At 44.3% G+C, this 23491-nt stretch overlaps 2 protein-coding genes across 2 annotated transcripts; one reads left to right on the top strand and one right to left on the bottom strand.

Moving 5' to 3' along the window:
- Positions 1 to 13912: 13912 nt before the first annotated feature.
- tdrd5 (tudor domain containing 5) lies at positions 13913 to 18767 on the bottom strand (the record flags this gene model as incomplete). Its single annotated transcript, XM_076151225.1, has 13 exons — positions 18524 to 18767; positions 17990 to 18201; positions 17673 to 17880; positions 17247 to 17410; positions 17074 to 17157; positions 16752 to 16808; positions 16478 to 16640; positions 15984 to 16093; positions 15453 to 15667; positions 15100 to 15309; positions 14912 to 14978; positions 14217 to 14417; positions 13913 to 13954 (listed from the first exon to the last, which is right to left on the bottom strand). Coding segments are annotated over exons 1-13 (1977 nt in total), but the record flags the coding sequence as incomplete, so codon positions are not given.
- A 1625-nt stretch (positions 18768 to 20392) lies between these two features.
- Positions 20393 to 23444, top strand: nphs2 (NPHS2 stomatin family member, podocin). The gene is made up of 7 exons (XM_076151224.1): positions 20393 to 20744; positions 21126 to 21229; positions 21373 to 21445; positions 21601 to 21683; positions 21875 to 22134; positions 22975 to 23053; positions 23253 to 23444. Exons 1-7 carry the CDS (start codon positions 20393 to 20395, stop codon positions 23442 to 23444), a joined length of 1143 nt encoding a protein of 380 aa, XP_076007339.1.
- The last annotated feature ends 47 nt before the right edge of the window (positions 23445 to 23491 follow it).

Here is a 23491-nt window from a genome sequence, read left to right as displayed (position 1 = left end):
TCGTTTCGTAGCAAGATGCAGAAAATGTGTTTGTGCACGCATTTATTTTCTAGCAAGCTCAACTACTGTAACGGTCTTCTGAAAAAAAAATCAATCAGACAGCTGCAGCTCACTCAGAATCCTCACCAAAGCACAGAACAGCACAGCCTTGGCTCCTGAAGCAATACGTCTTGTCTATAAAGCACTAAAATGGTCTAATGGGCCTAATACATCTCTGACCTGCTTGTGCCTGGTGAAGCCTCTAGACCCCTCAGGTCCTCTGGCTCAGGTTATATTACTGTTCCCAGGGTCATGAAGTAAACACAGTGAAGCAGGTCACGGCAAAACAACAAACAAAGAAACACAGATTTCCCAACTGCTTCTCCAATATCTGAGGAATCAAAGAAGCTGTAGAATCATTTTTATATCGAGGCAACTGGACTTTTCTGTTTAATCTTTTAGATGTTTTGCCGCTCATCCAAGTTCATTGGCGAGCATTTGTCCTGATGGAACTACTACTGCTAGACACAGGGCCGTTAGTATTGACTTGCTGAACTGTAATGCTTCGCTTGCCTCGTGCATAAAGTAAAGTGCTTGTTACGCCAATAGACATGGCACCAGTTCAGTCAAAAAAGTATTTGTGCCTGTAAGGGAGCCGGGAGCTGCAAAGATCGCTGATACACATTGTTGTTGTTTTGGGTTGTTTTGTTTCCACTTGGAATCATTTTGGAGCAGCACACTCCTGACTCCAGACTTTCACTTCAAAATCATTTACTTTGCCAGCAGTCTGATAGCATGAGTAAGCAGGGATCCCAGTGTGATTCTCTCAAGGTAATTTTAGATAGGTGTATCAAGAGACTGAACCCGTGACCTTCAGCTTCCAGGATGGTAACTGAAATCACTATGATGTCCTGCCCAGAGACAAGTAGAACCACAGAGGAAATGTTCCCACACCAAAGCAACTCGGATTTCCTTTCAGTCCTCTACATGAATTATTCTGATCAGAGCTCTCTGTCTGTGGCTGTGTGTGTGTGTGTGAGGGAGAGAGAGAAAGAGAGAGAGGGACAGAGAGAGAGAAGAGAAGTAGTGATCAGTTCTGATGTTGTGAGGGTGTCCACCTCCTTCCTCCGCGATCATCATCGATTGAAAAAAACACCAAAAAAACAACAAATACCTTTTGTGTTCCCTAATTACAACTCACAGCTCCCATTCAAATGACTGTATGAATGATGGTGAGCAGAGCTGGGATGTGAAAAGAGGATGAGGTCTACAACATGTGGGCTACACCAGTGGCTACTTGTGAGGTCCAAACTCACTCCTTGACATTTACCCAAATATCTGTTTTAATGCCGTTGATGCTGCCTTTGTTGATGCTGCCTTTCCTGGATCTCCCTCATGAGGCGCAGCAGGCAGAACAAAACAAACGCTCCTTCACTTTGTGACATTATGCGTACAGACAAGAAACAACTTGTGACCCTTTGATCCTTAACGTTATGGTTTCTCTCATGTCAGCCACAGCTTCATTTTCCAAATCTTCGTCAGGTGCAGATAAGGAACGTGTGGTCTCGCTTAAAGCCAAATGTCACCCACATGCACTCATCCTTTTTCTATTAAACACCTGCAAGCTTTAAATGATGATAAATATGACAAACATGCCATGGCTGGAAGGAGAGAATTTACTTAGATTTCCACTCCAGAAAAGTCAAAAAGCAAAAATCTAACCAACCTGGACTCAAACATGATCCAACACGTTTGAGCCATAAGTATTTAATCCTGGAGCTCAGGCTTACTGACACCAACAGAGGCTAATTAAACTTCTCAAACATCATTTGCAGTTGATGGTAATTTACCACGATGCTTAGAACCGTTGGCACACCACACCGTTACACAACCTGAGCATTAAATACATTTGATCTGTTTTTGCTGTGTTAGCTGTGACAGCCTTGACTGCAGGCTCCCCTGGGAAATCAACCCACTTCTTGTTGGATCACGGCTACCGAAGGTGGAGGAAGTTGGTGTGTGTGTGTGTACCTTTGTGTGTGACTGTGGTGATGTTTAGGGGAGGCTGATATATAGACGGGGCCACTCCACAGTTAGTCAAGCTGTATTTTCCGACCTTTCATTGTGAGAAATGGGTCAGTGAGCAGCACCTGCTGTTGGCTGTGGACACTCACATATAACAGCTTGACTTCTGGTGGGAGCTTCACCATGCACTTAATTCATATTTATAGTTACACACACACACACAGGTCAAGTGTGAGCGCAGCCACTTACAAGTTCAATGCTAACAGTTGCTTTGAACCAGAGAGAATGTTGCAGTAATTCAGCAAGACAAATCACCCTAATGCTGTGTTCAAGTGGTGTTGGAAATTGGCATATACCAATTTTGCAATTTGGAAATGTCATATTTAGAAATTGTAAACTCTCAATGCAAGTTCTGACAACTATAATTGAGTAAAAGGCAACATTTGCACCTTTCAACTCATATAAAATGGCCGTAAATATCCCTGATAAACAAATAAGCCTGGATGTGTTTCTGTTCTTGTTCTTGCGGAACAGATGGTAAACACAACAGACTTTTCTGCAGAGAAACACAATGTATTTCTTTACAATAAACACCAATAGCAGTAGTAATATCTTCCACTTGGTCATTTTTCACTCGAACAAACTGAAGGTGTATGAACCATTAATGGTATTTACCACCTCCCGATGAGCACTTGAACCCAGCATCAGCCTACACCAAGACAGCAGCATTACCTGTCATTTTATAGATAGATAGATGGATAATTTGTTGGGTTTTAGTCATTTGTTATGTGAATATGAAGCAGGGTCTCCCTCTCCCCCCTTCAATGTGTGTGTGCAATGAGCGGGTGACTTGCCATTTAGTTATTTAGTTATTAGTCATGTCATTGAACATGACTTGTTCTTGAGTCATAGCTGTAGGCTGGAATGCCAGGTCACAAACACTGCATCGAGTTTCTACTCGATGCAGTGTTTGTGAGCACAGGAAATTCAGATTGTTTACCTTTTATCTTTAATGTGAAGCAGTGTTTATGTACTGAAGCAGACTATTCTGTACTATTCTGACATTAAAGCACCTATAGGCAAAAACTATGACCTCAACACACCCTAACCATTATCTGGGCCTCGTCTAAATCAAGTAGAAGCCCTCCTATGAATTCTGTTGATGCCTAACATACAACATCAGACAATACAGATTTAAGATCCATGACATAATTTAATTCCCATCGATGTGTCATAAATAAATGTGATGTTCACACACAGCAGAATGTAAATGTGAGGTCAGGGTATGATGGGGAGTTTGCCTTCACACTGACAGCCTGGATTGCTCTTTCATTCAGTGATAAAAGGGCACTCATATATTTTATATATTTAACTCTCACCTCAGTCTATTTATAGCGTGGCTGCATGGCTCAGGATGAAGGAGCCGTCATCTAGGCATTTTAACATTTCTGGTTAGATTCCAGGTTCCTCTTAGGGAGCCGAAGTGCTGTTGAGCAAGGCACTTAATGAGCAGGTTGGTGCCTTGCATGGTCGGTCCCTGGCATCAGTTAATGGGTGAATAACTTTAGATAAAGGCGCTATTTACTGTATATAAGATATCAAAGTGAACAGTGTTGGCACCCATTCTTTCATAGTTATGTTCTTTATAAAATGTTCCCATAAGAATAGATAGGACCATTCCCAGGGTATTCAACATTAAGCTCTGTGCTTTAAATAGACGTGTGTCACCAATCCATTTCCCCCTACAAATCAATTGATGTCTTGGTGCAGCACTGTAGTTAATTAAAAAGTTTGAAAATGTCCCTTTAGTGATGGCAGCATGTGAAATGGCAATGTTAAACGCTGAATAGGTGAAGGCAGCTGACCAGCACGTATGGATCAGCTTGTTTATCAGCTTGGTTGTTTTGTAGAGAACCCTGATGTTGCCCATGTTGTCACTCATGCAGCAATATCTGGCAAATGACAGTCTGGCAGTAAATGAAGTGATTGTGTGCTATCCAAAGCATCCATATCATAAGTGTCGTGGGGTCAGCAGCTGTAATTCATGGACCAGACGACTAAAAGGACGATTTATAATTCAAATCTGGCCAGCGCCGTTTTTTTTAAATACATAATTGCGTGTTCATTCCAAAGTCTGGTCTGTAGCTGCACGGAGCATCAGGTCTGCAATTTACCGATAAGGGCAATTTATTTTATGACTGCGGATTATTCACTGTATCTATTAAAACAACAACCTCAGAGTGCCAGCCAGGCAGCTCTGTAATGGCCCTACACACACATGAGCAACCCTCCTCCTCCCCCTCCTCCCCTATCCCCCCGGGGGTTTGGTCATCATTTGATTATACCTTTTCTTGGAACTGTGTGGGTGTGTACACATCTCCCTCTCATTTGAGCTTTGTTGTACTTTTACCCCATTTATGATTGGCTAAACTCCATCTGGACATGCAAGAGTGATGGATGTCGAGTAGAGGTAGAGAGGTGAGATGTAGTGAAGGCAGCAGGGACAGCATGAAGTTGATTCTCTCTCAGATGCTTATCACAGTCGCTGTCAGTGTTGTTTGGGCTGTGCTGCACTGAGCCGTCACACACACACACATATAAACATGTTAAACTGCGGTTCTGCTTGGGTGTGTGCCGCTATCAATCCAGACAAACTTTTTCATTTTAATTTCATCTTGAGAGCTTGGCAGAAGTGTTGGCAGAGACACTCTAATACCTTTTCCATTTAGGGTTCAGGCTTGGCAGCCTATGTGAAAAATGTGTTTATCAATCTCTATTGTTCACCATGCAGCTGGTGTGTGTCAGATAAGAAGTATGATCCACCAAATACATTATCAACATATAGTTTGGGAATAACTTAAAACATAATAATGTGTCTCTCTAACTTTGCCCTGTGACGTTTTAAATAGAAATGATGCAGTGTTGTTTGTCCACATGTGCACAGCTGAAGGACACTCACACCTCGAGACATCACCACAGTCAAAATGGACAAAAACGCAGCACTACCGCTCCAACTGACATTCCCCTCTATTAAAGGGAATACATTGGAAGTGGATATGTGTTCAGGGTGATAATTGGGTGGCGCACATATCCACTGTGACAGATTTGGGCCGCGGTCCGAGTCTGCAGCCCCCCTGAAGGAACAAACCCGCGCTCTTACCTGCTGTGGTAGACCAGGGTCCGCTCGTCCTGCTCGGGTTAATCCTGTGGAGTTTGACCATGAAAAGACCCCGGCATCATTCTCTCTCTCAGCGGGAGGAGAGCAGAGGAGCGCGGTGCATGGGACTGCGGCGGAACGTCTCCAAAAGGGTGAGCTCCCGTGTCCAGAGCGCACAACGCCGCCCGGAAGACCCACACACACCACCCGCTGCAAGAAACAACAACACCCCAGCAGGTTTAGATGTCAATGTGACCGGCAAGACCCTGAGCACAAGCCGCGGTGATACAGGAGAGGCAGCGGGAGGACGGGGTACGGAGACGGAGCTTCGGTTTGAGCGCTTTTTACGCGCACGTATAGTCGGGAGGAGTTTAACCTTCACGGGTTGCTCAGGTGGCGGCGCTCTTCTTCAACCAACAGCGCCGGAAGCTCCCACGATGAAACACGGACACATCCAGCAGCTGTGAGGAGGACGAGGAGCAGATATGACGAGCGGATTCTGCTGCTGGTCGGAGTCGGACCGGGAGGAGGAGGAGAAGGAGGAGAAGGGGTGGGGGGAGGAGAGGAGCCGCCCCGCGCACACAGAGGCACCCTATGGGAGAACCAATGCATGGGTGCCATGACACGTTACAGAGGGATACAACACAAATATACAGTCTGTATCAAATATCACAAAACGTGTCCCATACAGTGAGGCTGGTAACCTGATGAGAGCCACAGACATACCGGATACTATATCATTATGGGATGTCATTGATATGCCCAAATATACACATACCAAACCATATACCATGATCTCTATTCATACTTTGGTTCTGAGTTACATCATTAGGAATCAAAAGTTATGTTAAGAAACGTATTCTTTTCACAGACTTAACAAGCGGTTCAATGACTACAACATCACTGAATAAGATCAAACATGTGCATTAACACAGACATTTTGGAGGTACTTGGTGTTCCTGATCAGGTCTGTAGTCCATAGAAAGGAAAGGAACCTAGAAAAGGAAAAGGAACCTAGAAAAGAAAAAGTTAAGGCAACTGAATGTTCCTATAGTATAACACTGCATGGAACATTGAGTATTTTCCGGGTAAAATGTTACAGGAAAACACATTCTGCGGCAACAATGGACATATTTGTGTCTTACTAAACATACGACTACCTCTAAAGGAGCTTTTAGAGGCTTCTGCATGTGTTCCACAGATCTACACAGGTTGATTTGCTTGACGACAGCTTGGTACATGAATAGCAAATATCTCCAAAACAGCCAAACTTACATTGTAAACACGCTCAGTGACCTAATTTGAATGAAATTTTCCCCAAAACTCATTCCAGTTTGACAAGTTGGAATATTACTGTGATGTTTGTTCAGGATATTCATATTACACAAAGAGGCTGTCTAATGTGGTTGTGCACTACATCATTAAATAAATGTTAACCCTCCCACCCCAAACACAGAACACTGAGCCACAGTGATTGATTTGCCCTCATTCACTGGTCTCTTAATCTACTTACTGTTGCAACCAAGTCAGGGACAAATATCGACGTTGCGGACTGGCCTGCTCGCCAAAACAGCCGGAACGAGCTACAACACACACTTCACACACTTGCGTTGTGCTTGTTGTTTTTACGCACAATTCATGACTGGAAGGTTCCAAACCAGATGTAGTCAGAGGCCAAAGACAATAATCCTGGCAGGTGTTTGATTCTGACTCGTGACACTGATCCTGAGGGAGGTACTGTCCGGGTGTGACACTGGATCTGGGCTTCAAACTGCTGGGTCAGTCACTCTGAGATCAGTGACCTTCCCTCCCAGGAGTCACAATGTTTTGACTCACAGCAGCAGCAGCGTCTTATGCTTCATTTACTGCATCACAGATAGAGTAGAGGAACAATACAGCAACCCGTACAAAACACTCTTCTGACCACCAATAACACTGTAGCAATCACCTAGAAACACCCTAGCAACAACTTTGGACACCATAGCAATCATCCTGAATATCATTGCGACCACTATGTTCTGTAAAGCAGTTAATACATGTTTGGTTTTAGATTAAACCCATATTATCACTTTCAGTCAGACATAACAACACACTGAACACTGTAAGACACCAACTGTAATGAATTATTATTAGTAATTATACATTTTGGTTATTAACCTGCATACAAACCAAACATATTAAAGGCAGACTAGTTTTCAAACGTCCAGCTGTGTGTGTGTGGGGGTCGTGCAAAATCATGCACTGTATCTCTATGGCAACCTGGAGCTTCCTGGTCAGTAAGAGGTCACAGTATGTGTATGAAAACAAAGCTAATGCCATTTCCTGTGCTGGGAGGCAGCTCTTAGCTGATGCTTATCTGGACGGGCAGATCCTTGGTATTGAGCCGCTCACTGCTCTGACTGTTCTGTCTTTGTCCGTGTCGTCATTCACGTCCACTGAAGAATCCTGCAGTTTTCCCATTCACGAGGACATTTTCAGACACTTGAAATGTTTGTCTATCAAGCCGGGGAAAGAGCAGAACTGAAGAGGACATATGAGAAGAACCAAGAGGAAGAGAGGAGAGACAGAGGTCAGGTAGGAGGGAAAGGGACAATTGAAGCGAGAGAGGGAGAAGAGAAGGGAACAGAGAGGAGAGGAAGAGGACAGAAGCAGAAGAGAGGATATGATGAAGATGACTGATCATGACTAAGCATTGTGCTGCTGCCCATAAGCGAGCGCATCCATCATGTGCCCTATACAGCTCCGTCTGCTCTTCCACTCGGTGAATACAGTTCTTCATCATCCAACTGGGGACAGAAGATCAGTTTGGGATCGATCACACACGTAGCCGCTTAACATCCATATCTGTGGAACCGAACTGGAAGACGCACACGTGACTTGACTTGACTCTGATAAGGAATAAACCAAACTGCATGTTCTAAGATGATCAGGCACCAAACAGTTTCATTCCTGTAACTCCAACTTATTTATAAAGAGTGGAGGACGTCTGAATCCAGACCCTCATCCCCCTGCTGTACCATTTTACAAATCCTAACAGCCAAGGACATAAAATACTCCATAAAATAATAATTGCTGGGCGATCCCATTTATCATACACTTAAGGTGTTCTTCCCAGGCAGGCTTTACATAATAATGCACGTCCAAATCAAAGGTTTACCCAGGGCGTCGCGGGCTGGCAGCTCCCCGCTCTGTGGCTGCGTGAGGCCAAACACCGCCGGTCTGTTTTGCTGGGTGAGAGTCTGTTCAGCCTAGATATGTTGTGCAGCTGACACTCTTCACAACACAAATCCCTTCTAAAGCACCCACAGGGACAGACAATGGAATATGAGTGGAGAGGGTTTAACCTCACACATCTATAGTGCTTGGAGGACAAAAGCTCCTGGCAGAAACAGTAATAGTCTCATCCTCCTTCCCTGCCTTTTTGATTTTAAAGGATAGAGCTTATACCAGTTATCACATATAGACACTTCTCTGTCTAGCCTGGAGGACAGATATAGGCCTAATCACACAGAGTAGAAGAGAGAGAGAGAAGGAAGGAAGCGTGAGAGATGGGGAAGGAGGGATAAGCGGGGAGGTCGACGGGGACAACACAACATGCAGTTTGTCCCTGTTGTCAATGAGCGTGTCAGTTTGATGCACGGCACTGCAGGACCAAAGACAATTCTGTGAGTGCGAACAGTCGGCCCGTATATGCATATCTATTATTTGTGGCTGCCGTAAATATGGTGTAATGGAACTGTCGGCGCGTCCCCTTCTCGTATTAACCCGCGCTGGAGCTCGGCTGCAGCTGGATGCTGCTGCCGATTTTGCGCTCCACACATCTGCATCCAGGTGCAGGGGAGCAGGTGGTGCAGCAGGTACTCGCAAAAACACACTGCGCTGGCCAATTAACACCGTGATAAACAAGGCAATGAAAAAGTGCCTTCGGGCTTTGTTTTTGCATTTGTGTTCACTCACTTATGGTGCTGTCCTCCATCCCGCAGCAGATGAGAATGATGTGGCGGTGGTGAGAGGATACTGGCACTGATCGCACTGCACTAAATATGAAGAAAGCTGGACAAGATTAGCATCAGCAGCAGAGTGAAGCACTTCCTCTGTTCTATAAAGGAACACAGATGGAAAGGGCTGAGGCGTGTGAGCTCTCAGGAGGTGAGGGTGCATATTTTGGCATACAGCACATCAATTCAAATGTACAGTTACTCACACACACACACACACAGTGGGAAAGTTATGGTCCGTGTAGTCTCAGTGTGCACACATTAATATCTGCTCTCAGTGGTTTTCTGGCATTAACTAAATGCCTCCAAAGGCTGTAAATGTAAATTAGAGGTGATAAAAGTGAAATCAACAGTTGTACCTGCCGTTGCTCAGCTAATCAGCAAACTGTCAAACAAAAGCAGCCGTGGTCTGACTGCTTCAAGGCCTCGGGTGTAAATCTGAGCCATCCCATCAGCACACAGATGCTCTGCAGCTGCTAATTCAGCTGCAACCACATTACCGTCCTTCTTAACATGGTTTGCTGAGCATCTGCCTTACCAAGCCCCTCTCTCCTCCACACACACACACACACACACACACACACACACACACACACACACACACACACACACACACACACACACACACACACACACACACACACACACACACACACACACACACACACACACACACACACACACACACACACACACACACACACACACACACACACACAGCAGTTTATTTTATTTGCTTGACCATATAGTTCATGATCATTGGTCCTTCTTCTAAATTGAGGAAAAAGACCCACACATTGAATTTGTTGTTTTTTTGTGCGACCTTTCCCGGGCAAAAACAAGATATCGACCGTTTCTGAAGTGGAAGACAGAAGAGTTGGCGAGTGGGAACGATTCTCCACACAACAGACAGACTCTCTCTTACAAATGACTTATTGGAGATATTTAACTTAATTGATCTCTGTGATGAAAGTGGGTCACTGAAGCAGCTAAATGACATTGAGCGGTGAACAGAGAGAAAGAATGTTAGAAGTATGCAGGACAGGACAGATTTGGTTTGGTAAGAAGCAGGGAACAGGGCATGCGTAAGGAGACGAGGAGACGAGTAGACACTCTGTCACAACACATTTCATCTCATCGTTTCAAGACTTTTACACACTGAACATTTTATTTTAAACAAATTTACAAATATTTTACAAATCTTCCCCAGAACAGGGCCGTTAACATATTCTGTATATAAAATAAAAAATAAAATAATGACTTAAAATAATGACTTAAAATAATGACTTAAATGAAAACACATCTGAAACATTCTGATGGTAATGGATAGGGAGTTATAAAATTACATAAAAACCGAACTTTCCCATAAAATAAATGGAACTTAAATTGTAGACGTTCACTGGAACATTCTGTGAAAAACATAGCATCGTATTAAAAAAGATTAAACATGAAATATTTGAACTTATTTCCGATTGGTCAGGTTGGAGTGACTGAATACTTACCTGGTCCCAAACAGAGGAAACAGGACTCCAGATTTTCGCCTTTGGAACGGAGAGACTAGCACACCTGGACATCAAACACCAAACACACCACAAGTATGAATAACATCTCTACCTTTAATATGAAAAGGGAACCAGGGGACTTAATACCCACTGGAGCCTGGATCGTGGTTGTGATGAGAGGTAACGGGAAGACGTTGTGTGCTAAAGTAGGTGTAATTCAATTCAAGGTCTTGTGTTGTACTCACCTCAGCACTTTATAGGCCCGTATCACAAGGCATTAGATCTAAACCTACAACCGCATGCCTGTAAAGCTACTGGCAAAGCACCAAGAGACCAACAGAGTATTATAAGGCATAAAGATATAACAGCTTTCTTCAATCTCCTTGCTGATAGGAGGATTCTGTTGCAGTGGAAGTCCCCCAAACCTCCAGCCACCTCCATATGAAAGTTTTGCTATAACTAAAGACCATATACACACAGTCACCACACCTGTCAGCAACAGTCAGTCAGGTGAGATGACTCCTTCCTGCTTCCTCTCTCTCTCTGTGTCTTGTGCTATCATTGGCTGCAATTCATCGGCGCTATGGTTGCCAGTCACAAAACGTTTCACATAACCGGATTTGGACTCCCCGACAGAGTCGTCCCCGATCGATATCGCTCGGGCCGTCTCACCGGTGCATCTCTCTGATTGAATGTTTGAACAGTTGACATGCGGCGATCGTTGCTCACAGGAGCAAGCGCCCAATTTCGGGACTTAAATGCTACAATCAGAACTGGGCTCAAAACTCAGTTGTGTGTTTGTGTGTGTGTATGCACATATGCATATCACAACAACAAAGCGTCGACTTTGCTTTTTCGCCAGTGACGGTGCTGAATTCTTATCAGGTTTCGCAAAACATCAAGTTTCTGAGAGAAGCCTGGCAGGGAGTCAGAATGCACTAATGAGATCAAAGCGTGAAGGGGACGGATCACTTTAAACTCGCCAGCAGATTGTCAAAGTCTGCCGTCTGTACTCACACACACACATTTTCAGATACAGACAAACCAAACTTCAGAACTGTCCTGACCCGTTACTTTTACCCAGTGTTTATCTGCCTGAAGCACTCAGAGGCACTCCCCCTTCTCTAAATCCAGTTAAGAGATAAATGCGCTCCACACGTAGGTTGTGCTTTATTCATTAACGCTGAGAGAGTGAAAACAGTGTGAAGCAGCGGTGTATCCATATCAGGACAAATGCAATGAAAGCAGCTTGTTGGGTCAAATAGCTCTGGTAACAGGTCTAATTGAATCTGTGTCAGGTTCACAGTGCAGGTACAGCAACGACTGGGAGCAGCAGGAGGGAAATCAATACGTCCTCTCTGCATCCATGACACACTCTAATTTCATTCAAGGCTTATGTGTGTGTGTGTGTGTGTGTGTGTGTGTGTGTGTGTGTGTGTGTGTGTGTGTGTGTGTGTGTGTGTGTGTGTGTGTGTGTGTGTGTGTCCAGGCGCAAGTGTGTGTGTGTGTGTGTGTGTGCAGGTTAATGAAGGTCATTGTATAATCTAATTAGAAAATGAAAATGAGAGAGCGAGAGAGTATGACCTAATGCTTTTGTTCCAGATTGACATGACAGTTTGTATGCTTCGTGTGTGTGTGTGTGTGTGTGTGTGTGTGTGTGTGTGTGTGTGTGTGTGTGTGTGTGTGTGTGTGTGTGTGTGTGTGTGTGTGTGTGTGTGTGTGTGTGTGTGTGTGTGTGTGTGCGCGCATACCTGGAGAGCAGGCCTGAACTTGCTGCAGACCAGGGTTATGGACACTACAGGTCCTGATGATGGGAGGTGGTGTGTCCATCAAAGGTGCAGGGACTTTCTCTGGTGAAGCAGCATGGGAGGACCCACACTTGGTGCTGGGAGGATGTGCAGGGACTTCCTCTGGTGGAGCAGTATGGGAGGACCTGCAGTCGGTGCTGGGAGGAGGTGCAGGGACTTCCTCAGGTGGAGCAGTAGGGGAGGGACCACAGTCAGTGCTGGGAGGAGGTGCAGGGACTTCTTCTGGTGGGGCAGTATGGGAGGAGCCACAGTCAGTGCTGGGAGGAGGTGCAGGGACTTCTTCTGGTGGGGCAGTATGGGAGTAGCCACAGTCAGTGCTGGGAGGAGGTGCAGGGACTTCTTCTGGTGGGGCAGTATGGGAGGAGCCACAGTCAGTGCTGGGAGGAGGTGCAGGACGAGCCGGGCTCAGTGTCTGAAAGAAGTGCATTTTTGTGATAATCAATTATTCTACTGATTATGTGGATTACTAATCGACTAATCAATATTTGTGTGTGTAAATGCTCTAAGTGTGTGTCCACCAGGGTCTATGTCTTACTGAAGAAGACACAAGGAAATTCTCAATCTTAGATAATAATAATTTCAATAATAAATCCTAATAATTTGGCCAATTAGATACGGACGCCTTACAATTATCCATTAGGATAAACAAAATGTAGGCCATGGTGTAGCAAGCTAGAACTAATGTGTGTATTTTCATAATAATAGTATGTTGTAGTAGTATGCCTATTTATGTTTTATAGGCTTTATGCCACTGTTTCTGGTGCAGTTTGGCTTCAGAATGAATCAAACAAATGAGCCATCTTGTGTGTGTTTCTGGGAGAGGAAGCCTCCATCCCCATGCCCTCCCCTTTGTCATTTGGTAATTTGGTAACAGGCACAGCGGGTGGGGACTTTAATGCAGTTTGTTGTCTCCAAATAAACCATTGAGCCAGCAGTCCTGGGGGGGGGAGGAAGGATAAATGACAACAAAGATGACAAATGGCGACGAAATGAGAAAACACAACAGATGCTACTGGTGCCTGGGAGCTGAACAGAAACCGTTTGATTGCCCAAATGGCTCCCTGACTGGATGACATCATAGGCAGGGACCTGTCCGCGCTGCTTCCTCCTGAATGTCCCCCTGCCAATGTGTCTTTTTATGAATCTAGAATGATCTTAGGATTGTTTTGATGGAAAGTAAAACAGATGTCAGGTTTCATGAATATGGATTTCCAATGCACCTGCTGTGGTTGGCATGTAGCGCTGTGTGTTGAAATGTAGGAGGTTCCTGGGCAGAAATAAATATAGAACAAGCCCGATTATAGGGATTTAGAAATACTGCGTTCATTTCCTGTAGTATCTCCTAATGCTACAGAGAAGATTAACACACCTACAACTAGTTTTCTCTGTGTGTGTGTGTGTGTGTGTGTGTGTGTGAGAGTGAGAGTGTGTGTGTGTGTGTGTGTCTCCAAAATAGACACTCACTAGGCTGAATTGGACACACAGCTGAGAAAGAATAAACATGTGCATTAGTGTGTACTGTTTAGTACTTGGGTGTACGTAGGGTGTGTGTTATTACTATTATTGTAACAATACCCTATTTACATTGCTGATATTGCATTTTCCCCAAAATAAAACTGCTGACATTTTCCTGGCTGCTCTGTTTCTTTTCTCCAGTGTCACTTTCTTTTTTTCCTTCTTAACAACAGTAAGTCATTTCTATAGCCAAGTTATAAATGTGTTGTGAGTGTGTGTGTGTGAGGGTGACTGCTGCACTCACAGCAGGGCTGCATGTTGCCCCATGGCCTTGGCTCAGCAGTTCTGTGTGGACGTACACATCCTTAGAGGTGTTTGTGTCACACAGGTAGAGCTGGAGCACGTCTCCACAGTAATCGTCCACAATGCCCACTAGGGTGCGATCCGAGCACAGACTCTGGAAGGCAGCGGTGGCCTCAGTGCTCCAGGAGCCCTGACGGAGAGAAACCACGGCAACAGAATCACTCTTCATTAACTTACAAAATCGCAATGTGTGACTGCTGAGTGGTGGGAAAGTTGGCAATTAAGAAAATGATTTATTTGTGTACAGGATGCCGACTATGGAAATGCTGCGAGTAGGAAGATCCCTTTACTCAATTTCATTATGTTTGTGGAACATATAGATAACCATGACTGGCCAATGGAAATTAAGGTCAACATTCAGGTTCATCCATATAATTCAGTCACCTAACCCCCCCCCGCACACACACACACACCAGGCTGAAAACCAGTCTTATACAGTATACAGAGCCAAGAACAGTCTGTAGCCATGATTCAGGATGATGTATGAACACAAACATCTACTGCAGGATAGATGCAGTAGATGCATGGCTACACACTGAGCAGTGACAACAAGGAGGTGCTGCTTTACAACAAAGCTTACAGTACAAATAAAACAGTGCATTTTAAGTCAAATATCCAGCTTACAGTGGTGGGTTGGATTCCAGCGAGCGATGATGGCACAGCTTGTGTTGGGAGGACTGAGAAGCACAATCTGAGAAACAGAACAGACAAAGAGACTGAAAAGAACATAAACTAAGTACGTTCCTCAATCAGTGTATCAGTGAAGTGTTGTTCATATTGAAAACACAATGAAGTGATTTGTGATGACTTACTTGAGGAACTTCAGGCTTTTGCTCTGCACTATGCTCAGAACTCCATAGTCCACAAAGTACACCTTAACCTGTGTGGGACTGGTGACCTCGTGGATCACCACACGATAAAACCACATTCCCTTAGGCGACACACAGCAGACCTGACCCTGCTGTACAAAATGTTTCGGGAGGTGGTAGCGTTCCAGCACCTCAGGTGAGGTATAACATCGTCTGGAGGAGACAGAGCAGAAGGGTAGAGAGAAGGTGACAAGATGTCGGCTTAAGATGTCAGCATCATTTTGTACAGAAAAAGTGGTACAACATTATTTTTTTACTTTAAACTCTTTGACTTCAGACGTCACTGAATCCCCCACCTCATGTCCATCATCATGTCCTCCAGTGCTCGGGCCTCCTTGCTTTCGCTGAAGCGAATATAAAAATGTCCCGGTGACACGACGTGCTCCACCAGGACCTCTGCCAACTCCCGAAGGCGATGGCGAGTGGGTGGTTTGAGCCGCTGACACTGCATGGCGTCCGGCGGCTCCGTTGTGCTGCTATGCACCTGAATAACCGGGCACACCTCAGGCACCTGCAGACAGACACAGCACAGGGAGACAAAGGAATGATTTTGCTGTTTTTGTCTACAATGATGTTGTACTAGGCAACAGAGAGAAACATGTTGCTGCTCAATCAAAACTGGACAATGGGGGATCTCACTTTTTGCTAATTTATAGCACAAGCAAAGATGCTACAACCATTTAAGCTTTGACAGAGAATGAACTGTACACATCAAAGTTCATGCAACAAATGGTCACCGACATGAGCAGTGTTGAAATAATGACAATAAGATGTTAAACCATTTCTTGGGTCTTGATTATTTCATTATTCATCTCCATCTTCTCGACCTGGTTGGTTTCGTCTCTGTCCTCTCCGTCTTCCCAAGGAGACTGGCCGCAGTTGAAGTAGTGGCTCGTCTGTAACGCCTTCACACTGCCGTCACAACTCTCATTCGTCCCTGAGCCCACAAACAAACAGATAACCTTGACATTCCAAACCCACAAATGATTCATACGATGTCTGTCATCAGGAGCATAACATAATTTGAATAATGGAACACAAAACACACATGTAACTCAACAACAGATTGGTTGAAAGAAGGAAATCTGCGTACACTGTAATCTGAAGCTTTTCATGCAAGAAATCCCCGAACTGCTGATGAACTAAAGTAGATCTGCAGAGGAGAATGGCTGTTTTTGTGTTTTTATCAATTATTATGTCTAAGATGACGATCACCCTTTTTTTTCAGCCATTTGCTGAATAGTTGCAAATAGTTCCAAATGGTTCACTTGTGTTTTCTTGCCGCTGTAGGTATTTGCTGTTACTGGTCATGGATGCCCACCTGATTGTGTGTTGTTGCGATGCTGTGCGTCCGTGATGATCAGCTGGCGCCCGTCTTCGCCCCCGGAAGGTTTTAGGTGCAAGGTGTCGCTCATGGCTTCCACCAGCTCGGTGACCCCGACAAAGCCGCTCTGTTGCAGCGGCAGCTCCTCGCCAAACATCCTCTGGAAAGCAGAGCAGCCGTGAGGACTCAGTGGGACTGATAGCACGGTTGAGCAATGTCGGGCGGAGGAGGAGAATCAGTGGCGGGCGTGGAAATTTGAATTTGTTGTTACCTTGTACTCCACAGGCAGGTCGTGCAGCAACAACCCACCACTTGTCTGACCTACAACCTGCAGAGCGTAATTTTAATATGAACAGTTTCATTACAAAAGTCTGTATGAATTTCAAAGAAAATACATTCAGGAGCAGGTTATATAGCAGGTTATATTTGTAGCATTTTGCCAATAGAAGTTTCTCTAAAGAATCAGACATGTGAAGGGCTTCACTCCAATCATGTAAAACACCACCTTCAACCCAAATATATATTTGTAGACACGAAAGCAAAGCAAATGATGTTTTTCTGTATAGTTATTAGTCAGAAGAAAGTGGTTAAACCTTCTGTAGCTTTTCCTTTAGCTCCTGACTGATGGTGCCAGCAACTCCTTTCTCCTGCATTAGTGCACAAAGTTCTTCTTCCAACTGATGTAGAACAAAAACAGAAATGTACTAATAGCTGTTCCATCTTCCAATTCACTCAAATTTTTGACTTAGTAGCAGCTACTACACACCTGAATGACGCGTTCCTGAAAGAGCCGTTCTTCTTCGCAGGGCTCTTCTTCTGCACCTTGGACCTTCACAACCTCCTCTGACCTGTTGACGACAACATTTGCCCCCTCGTAGACGCGCCCTGGGGGAGTCTGGGTAATTGGCTGTTGCCGAGGACTCTGCTGTGCTAAAGTTTAAGTTTATGTGGAGACACAAAAGGTCCTGTTCAGTGCTACAACACATGTTTATGAAAGCTACATGTCTAAAATGTGCAATGAAGTAATGACATGTCCCTTTTTCCCAGGGGTTGCATTTTCGATTGCATGTATTTTTGATATATCTGTCTAAAAACCCACCTTGGTATATTGTTGCTGCTCTGGTACTGACTGGCGCGTCAGGGGGGGAAGGGAAACATCTGGGTGACTCTGGCTTCACAGGTGCATTTCTACTTTGGGGTAATGGTCTGACAAGTGACCTGGGCAGGAAGTGTTCCCTCAGGATCAACACTGTTCCCATCCTGCTTTGCTTGACACAGACCATGTCCGTAGCTGCCGCCAGCATCTCTACGGTTGAGTAGAAACCATAGCTGTGGACGCGCAGCGGGTGACCGTAGCAACGTAAGAAGCAGAGATCCAGGTCAGATAACCTGATTGGACCCTGGGAAGACGGATGCAGTAAACAGGGTAGCAGGATAATAGAACCAGATATCTTTGTTCTGAATGAAGAAGGAGAACAAGTACAAATGTACGATATCAAAACATGTTACCTGAGAGAGCAGGGTGCGGAGTTGCATCCTCAGCTGGGCGGGGAGGAACGGAGGGGCACGACCCCATCTGGGGGGCACCGCCGGGGGGGATACGTGATGGAAACGGGGGATGAAAGGACAGTAACGTCCACTTTGTTTCCTCTTCTCATACTTCGTTTTTTGCTGCTTGGCCACCAACTCTTCAATACCTTTCGTGGACTTGTCACTAACAGCTAAAATGGCAAAAATAATAATAATTAATTCCCTCAACATCTATAGATAGTGGAAAGCCCGCCGGCCCCCCTTGAAAGATTTGTGTAAAACTGACAATAGAAACACAGTTACTGGTAGCGTTGGATAACATGAACTTCACACAGCCATTTGTTTTGTATATAAAGATGTCTGTTGTCGACTTGTCTCATGGTGTAAACTTTATATAGTTACTGAGTGGTAATGAAGGAGTGCATAGAAACTGTGAAACTGTGTGTAAGGCTGGAAAATAAAAGTGTTGGGGCCTATTCATGGGAAAATAAATACAAATATAACCGACCCTACCCTTGAGGACCATGCTGCCGTCTGCCTTGAGGTAAATCGACACAACGTCTGGCATCTCAGTCACCATAGCCATGATGTTACGGAAGCCCAGGTCCTTTAGGGGCATGGGGTGCCCCATCATGCCAATATAGTCCCTCCCCAGCTGCTCAGCGTCCAGACCCATCTTGGCTGAGATGAGCAAGGAGCGAACGTCCTTCTTGAGCTGTGCCAACGCTTTGTCCTGATTCATGCTTCCTGCTGACATAAGAGACAAACAGCGAGAGAAGGGTTAGAACCAAACATCCTGAATCCATCTTAACTAACAGGTTTAGTTTTCTGTGGTTTACATCTAAAGGGACATAACCTCGATCCCTAATCACACAGCTAATACTGAACTACACTGACATACCTGATCATACCTCATGGTTACACTGCCTCTTCCTCTCTGTGTCAAACAGTCATCATCACAGTAGCTGCCATATTGTGTGCGCCTCTGACAATATGTTTATTAATTCAACAGGTGCCTTTGATCGTGGGCTGGGGAAGATGATAAGCAAAGCTCATCACCAAATTATGACTTAGTTAGAGAGTTATCAACTGTTACTTAATGAATTTCCATTGTAGCTCAAAGCGTGTGTGTGTGTGTGTGTGTGTGTGTGTGTACTGTGGACATACCGCAGGTCAAAGGGATCCAAGAGCAAATCGGCTAGCTCGCGCGCTACTTTGGTTTGCGGTGTTTCCCCTCCTATTTTTTAATTCGAATTAAGTGCTCAAACTATCGCTGCTCCAAAATACGTACATATGAAACAAGAGGCAAAGTATTTTCTTCAACATGTCTAACTAAATGAACAAGAGGCGTCGACGCCTTCTTACCTGCTTGCCGCATGCTTCACAGGAAACAAAGATCTCCTACGTTTGAAATGCATGACACAAACCGGAAAGTGGCTCGGACCAGGCTGAGAATGGACCGGGAGCTTCGGATAAGAAAGGACCCAGTTCCTCTATCATTCAATGTGCTGAAACCTGTAACTTTTTCACAAAGACATCAAAATGGAGACGTTTGTTTGTGTTGTTTCTCACTGACATGGCAACACACATACACATTGAACCTAGACATCTTTGTCATTAATCAAGTCTTTTTTTTCCTCATGCAAAATGATCGTTGACATTTCATAAAAATCTACTATAAAATGAATTAGTTTCCAAAGCAAAATAAATGGATTCTTCTTCTTAATAATAATATATTGTGTATCTTTCCTGTAAGAACAAAGAAAACAACATCAGCACTTTGGAAAAGCGGCAAAGGCCTGAGTGTGCACATTCCCACAAAGTTCCTCCCTGAGCGGACCTCAACCAATTTGGGTTTACTCCAACTGTAAACATGCAATATTGGACTCAGACACACAGGGTTTCATGCAGAAATACATGAAAAAAATAAAGTTTTTATGTGTACAGATCCATCATGTCAGTACTTTTAACTGATCATATAGATCTGTTATTATGGTGTTTGCTTACTTGTAGATTAACAGATCACTTGTGCTTGACTACTTCTCACTATTAGAATGGCTTCATTTTTTGAAAAGATATTGTAACTATCTATTACAATGTGAGACCGTTCTTTGGCACCTGATTTTGATCTGTGAAAAGAGACGGCTTACACCAACTAAAGCTCATGGAGTGGACATTACACTGATAGATGAGGAAGTAGAGGGCGGAAGATGACTCTCACTCCCACAATACACTCCCACATTCGGACATGTGTGATTTATCATCCTATACGCAGGACTAGCTGCTCCCAGTTATTCACTTTCAAGCAGTGGAATCAGCCGACAGCAGTGCAAAAAAACATCAAGCTTGTTGCTTGATGTTTTCGCTTGATAGTTCATTCCTATGCTCCTCACGGCAGAGCCTTCATCTGCAATGAAAAAATCCTCTCAGGTCCACACCAATCACCCTGCAAAGCCGAGAGTGATGCCCAGGAGGGAAAAGGAGAAGGTAAGAGAAGCATCAGTACTTCCTGGAGGTCACTGTCCAAGGACCGCCAAGTCACGTCAGCTCCACAAGGCAGCACCAGAGAGGAAGCTGAAGCAAAAGGAGAACCCAGAGACGAAGGAGGGGAAGCAGCAGGAGCAGGAGACAGAAGTGAAGGTGAAGTCCACTGTGGTGGATATAGACAGTGTAAGAGAGGAAGAAGAGACAGAGGAGAGCCTGGGGCTTCTGGAAACAGAGGAGCAGGAGGACGGTGAGTCAAAGAATGAAGTTTCCTAACCCTTACATAACTGTTTGCTCATACTGAGGACCTTCACATTATGGACTGTGTCATTTCAAACATACACACACAAACATTTTGACTCGCAGGTTCTGTTTTGTACCCAAATGTCATGAGTAGAAGGGTGATTAATTCTCCGGGGTGCTTCAGCGAGTAGGGAGAGCATATTCTTTAGGTTTTACAACAACATTTTGATTTCAGAGATTTCAGATATTACATATGATTGGGCCAAATGAGATGAAAATAATCAGATCACTGTGGAATTCTGAGTGAGTGTGTGAAATCAGACTGTTAATTTCCAATCTTAATTCTGAGTAATATTGTTGAATAGGGTTCCTTTTGCCATCTCTACAGGTCTGAAACACCGGGGCTTGGGAGTATTTGAGTGGCTGCTGATGGTCTTTGCCTTGACCCTGGTTCTCCTCTTCTTACCTCTCTCAATCTGGTTCTGTGTCAAGGTCTGAATGTCACTATTGGCCAATCAGAAACGAAAGTCATTTTGATCATGGATGCTGTGTTATTCTTTGTTATTGGCCAAATGATATGCTTTACTTATCACGTCTTCCATTTAACCATATTCACACTTTATTCTAACTGACAGGTGGTGAGGGAGTACGAGCGAGCTGTGATCTTCCGACTAGGTCATCTACTGCAAGGAAGACCCAGAGGACCAGGTTGCTATTGGTTGTTGAAGTAGTAATTCAAAGATTGTGGGTTTTAAAAGCAGTGCTGCAGTATAAAATCTAATAAAAATTCCTGGATATACAGTATATTGTGATATGTGTGTGGATATTTCCCATCATACATTCGTCTATCAATCTCTTCTCAGGCCTTATTTTCTACCTCCCGTTCATCGATGTGTGCCACAAGGTCGACATCCGACTGAAAATGCTGAAGGTTCCTCTTCACACGGTACAGAAGAATAAACAAACACATAAACGAGAAAGCACTAAGACAGCACAAACCTCTGCCAAAGGCCTAACATTTCTAACGTGCCATAACATCCAAAAAATGTATTTCTGTGTGCAATTCCCGTACGTAAAAACTGTTTGTACCTTTAGTGAGTCGACATGATCTGATAAGGTTCCTACCTCTGTGCACAGGTGCTGACAAAGGATTTTGTACAGCCGGAGCTGAGCGCTGTGTGTTACTACCAGGTAGAAAACGTGGCTCTGTGCAGCTCGACATTGTCCAGTTTGACCAGCGTTCTGCAGACTCTGGTCCAGGCCGCTTTCCGCGATGTTCTGGCCCAGCACACGTTCAGCCACATCCTGGTCAACAGGAGAAGGATTGGTCAGAAGATACAGACATCTGTCGACTCTGTAGTCTGTCACTGGGGTGTCAGAGTGGAGAGAGCAGACATGTAAGCATAAAGAAAAGCTCAACTCACATCCTTCCACGTTGTTATTAGTAATCAATAGCTGACATTTCCTACTTCTTATTATATTATATATAATAGAATAACATGAAATACAGGTATACACTCCAGGAGACATTTGCTTATGACTTTTCTTGGCGATGTTTTTTAAAACTTATCTCTATTGTAGTCTACTATAAAAGCAGCGTCGCAGGTGTAGCGTCTCACCGATTGTATTTCTAGTTTACCTTTTCTTGTACTCATCTGCCTTAAAGGATTCCATTTCAGTCAAATATTTCTACATCGTTTTTGACATCAATAAGTGAGAGTTGCTCTTTATTCATCTGCCCGTCTTTTCCCATCAAGCGATCAATTCTGGTCGACTTCCTGCTACAGGGCTCTCAGAGGAAAGTGACAGTAGGAAGGAAAATTTATTCCAGTTTTGCTCAGTCGCAATTTATTCCCTGTCCAATCTTCATCCCAAGATTTATTCATTTTTTGTCAATCTAATCCTGTCTATTGCTTGTCAGTCCAAACCCATTTCAATTTCAGACCTGAGTCATGATGAATCGTTAAACACTATGTCCAAATGCAGAAGCAGTTGTAGCATATAGAATAGTTGAACTTTTAGTTTGAAATTCTGTCTGGAGTCCTGTTCAGTCCTGAGGCTGAGTTTTCCCATCCCATCCTAATCCCAAACACACCATAATAGCAGCACGTTCAGCAGGAACCCTGAGCCCAACTCCCACAGGATTATCTGAGCTACGTGTTACCACAAAAGTGTCTCTTTTTGAAAGTACTCCTACAACCCAGTTGCTGATCGTGCTCTTTTTGATTTCCAATCAGCGACGAGCTCAGACTTCCAGATGAGGCACAACAGAGTCTTGTTGTCAAAGAGACAGCCAAGAGAGAGCAACAGATCAGTGTAAGAAATACTCTTCTACTATGTTTGACTTACATCTATGTCTTTAAAGTGACTTTTCAAGTTCCACCAAAATGTACTGAAAGTTAATTTACTGGGAAGTCCATTGGTATCGTTTTAACAAAACAGAGGCAGGTACAGATGAAACAATACATTTCCATGCAACATTATTGGTTAAAACTCTCCCCCTTCCCTCATCCAGGTGAATTCAGTAGAAAGACAGAGAGCAGCCTGGGATGTGCTCAGAACCTCCCTCCATCACCGTCCAGCTCTGGTCGTCCCACTGTCCCCAGACATCCTAACTCTGACCCCCGACCTCTCAGCTCTACCACCACCTCCTCCACCTCCTGATGTGGAGGGAGAAGGGACAGAGACAGACTCACCCATGATGTGATGACTGTAATGAGACTGCACAGTTATTAGCATAGTTGGTAGTTAGAG

This window comes from Genypterus blacodes, unplaced genomic scaffold (assembly GCF_046128005.1).
Source record: "Genypterus blacodes isolate CSIRO-AG114 ecotype Tasmania unplaced genomic scaffold, CSIRO-AGI_Gbla_v1 ptg000054l_1, whole genome shotgun sequence".
Lineage (NCBI taxonomy): Eukaryota > Metazoa > Chordata > Actinopteri > Ophidiiformes > Ophidiidae > Genypterus > Genypterus blacodes.
This window is presented reverse-complemented; position numbering and strand designations above follow the sequence as displayed.

What these genes read in the sequence shown, in the direction of transcription:
- nphs2 (XM_076151224.1), top strand. Translation starts at nt 20,393, where the DNA reads ATGCTCCTCACGGCAGAGCCTTCATCTGCAATGAAAAAATCCTCTCAG. An exon ending in AACAGAGGAGCAGGAGGACG is followed by an intron (nt 20,745 to 21,125) that starts GTGAGTCAAAGA and finishes CCATCTCTACAG; the next exon opens with GTCTGAAACACCGGGGCTTG. An exon ending in TGAAGGTTCCTCTTCACACG is followed by an intron (nt 21,684 to 21,874) that starts GTACAGAAGAAT and finishes CTCTGTGCACAG; the next exon opens with GTGCTGACAAAGGATTTTGT.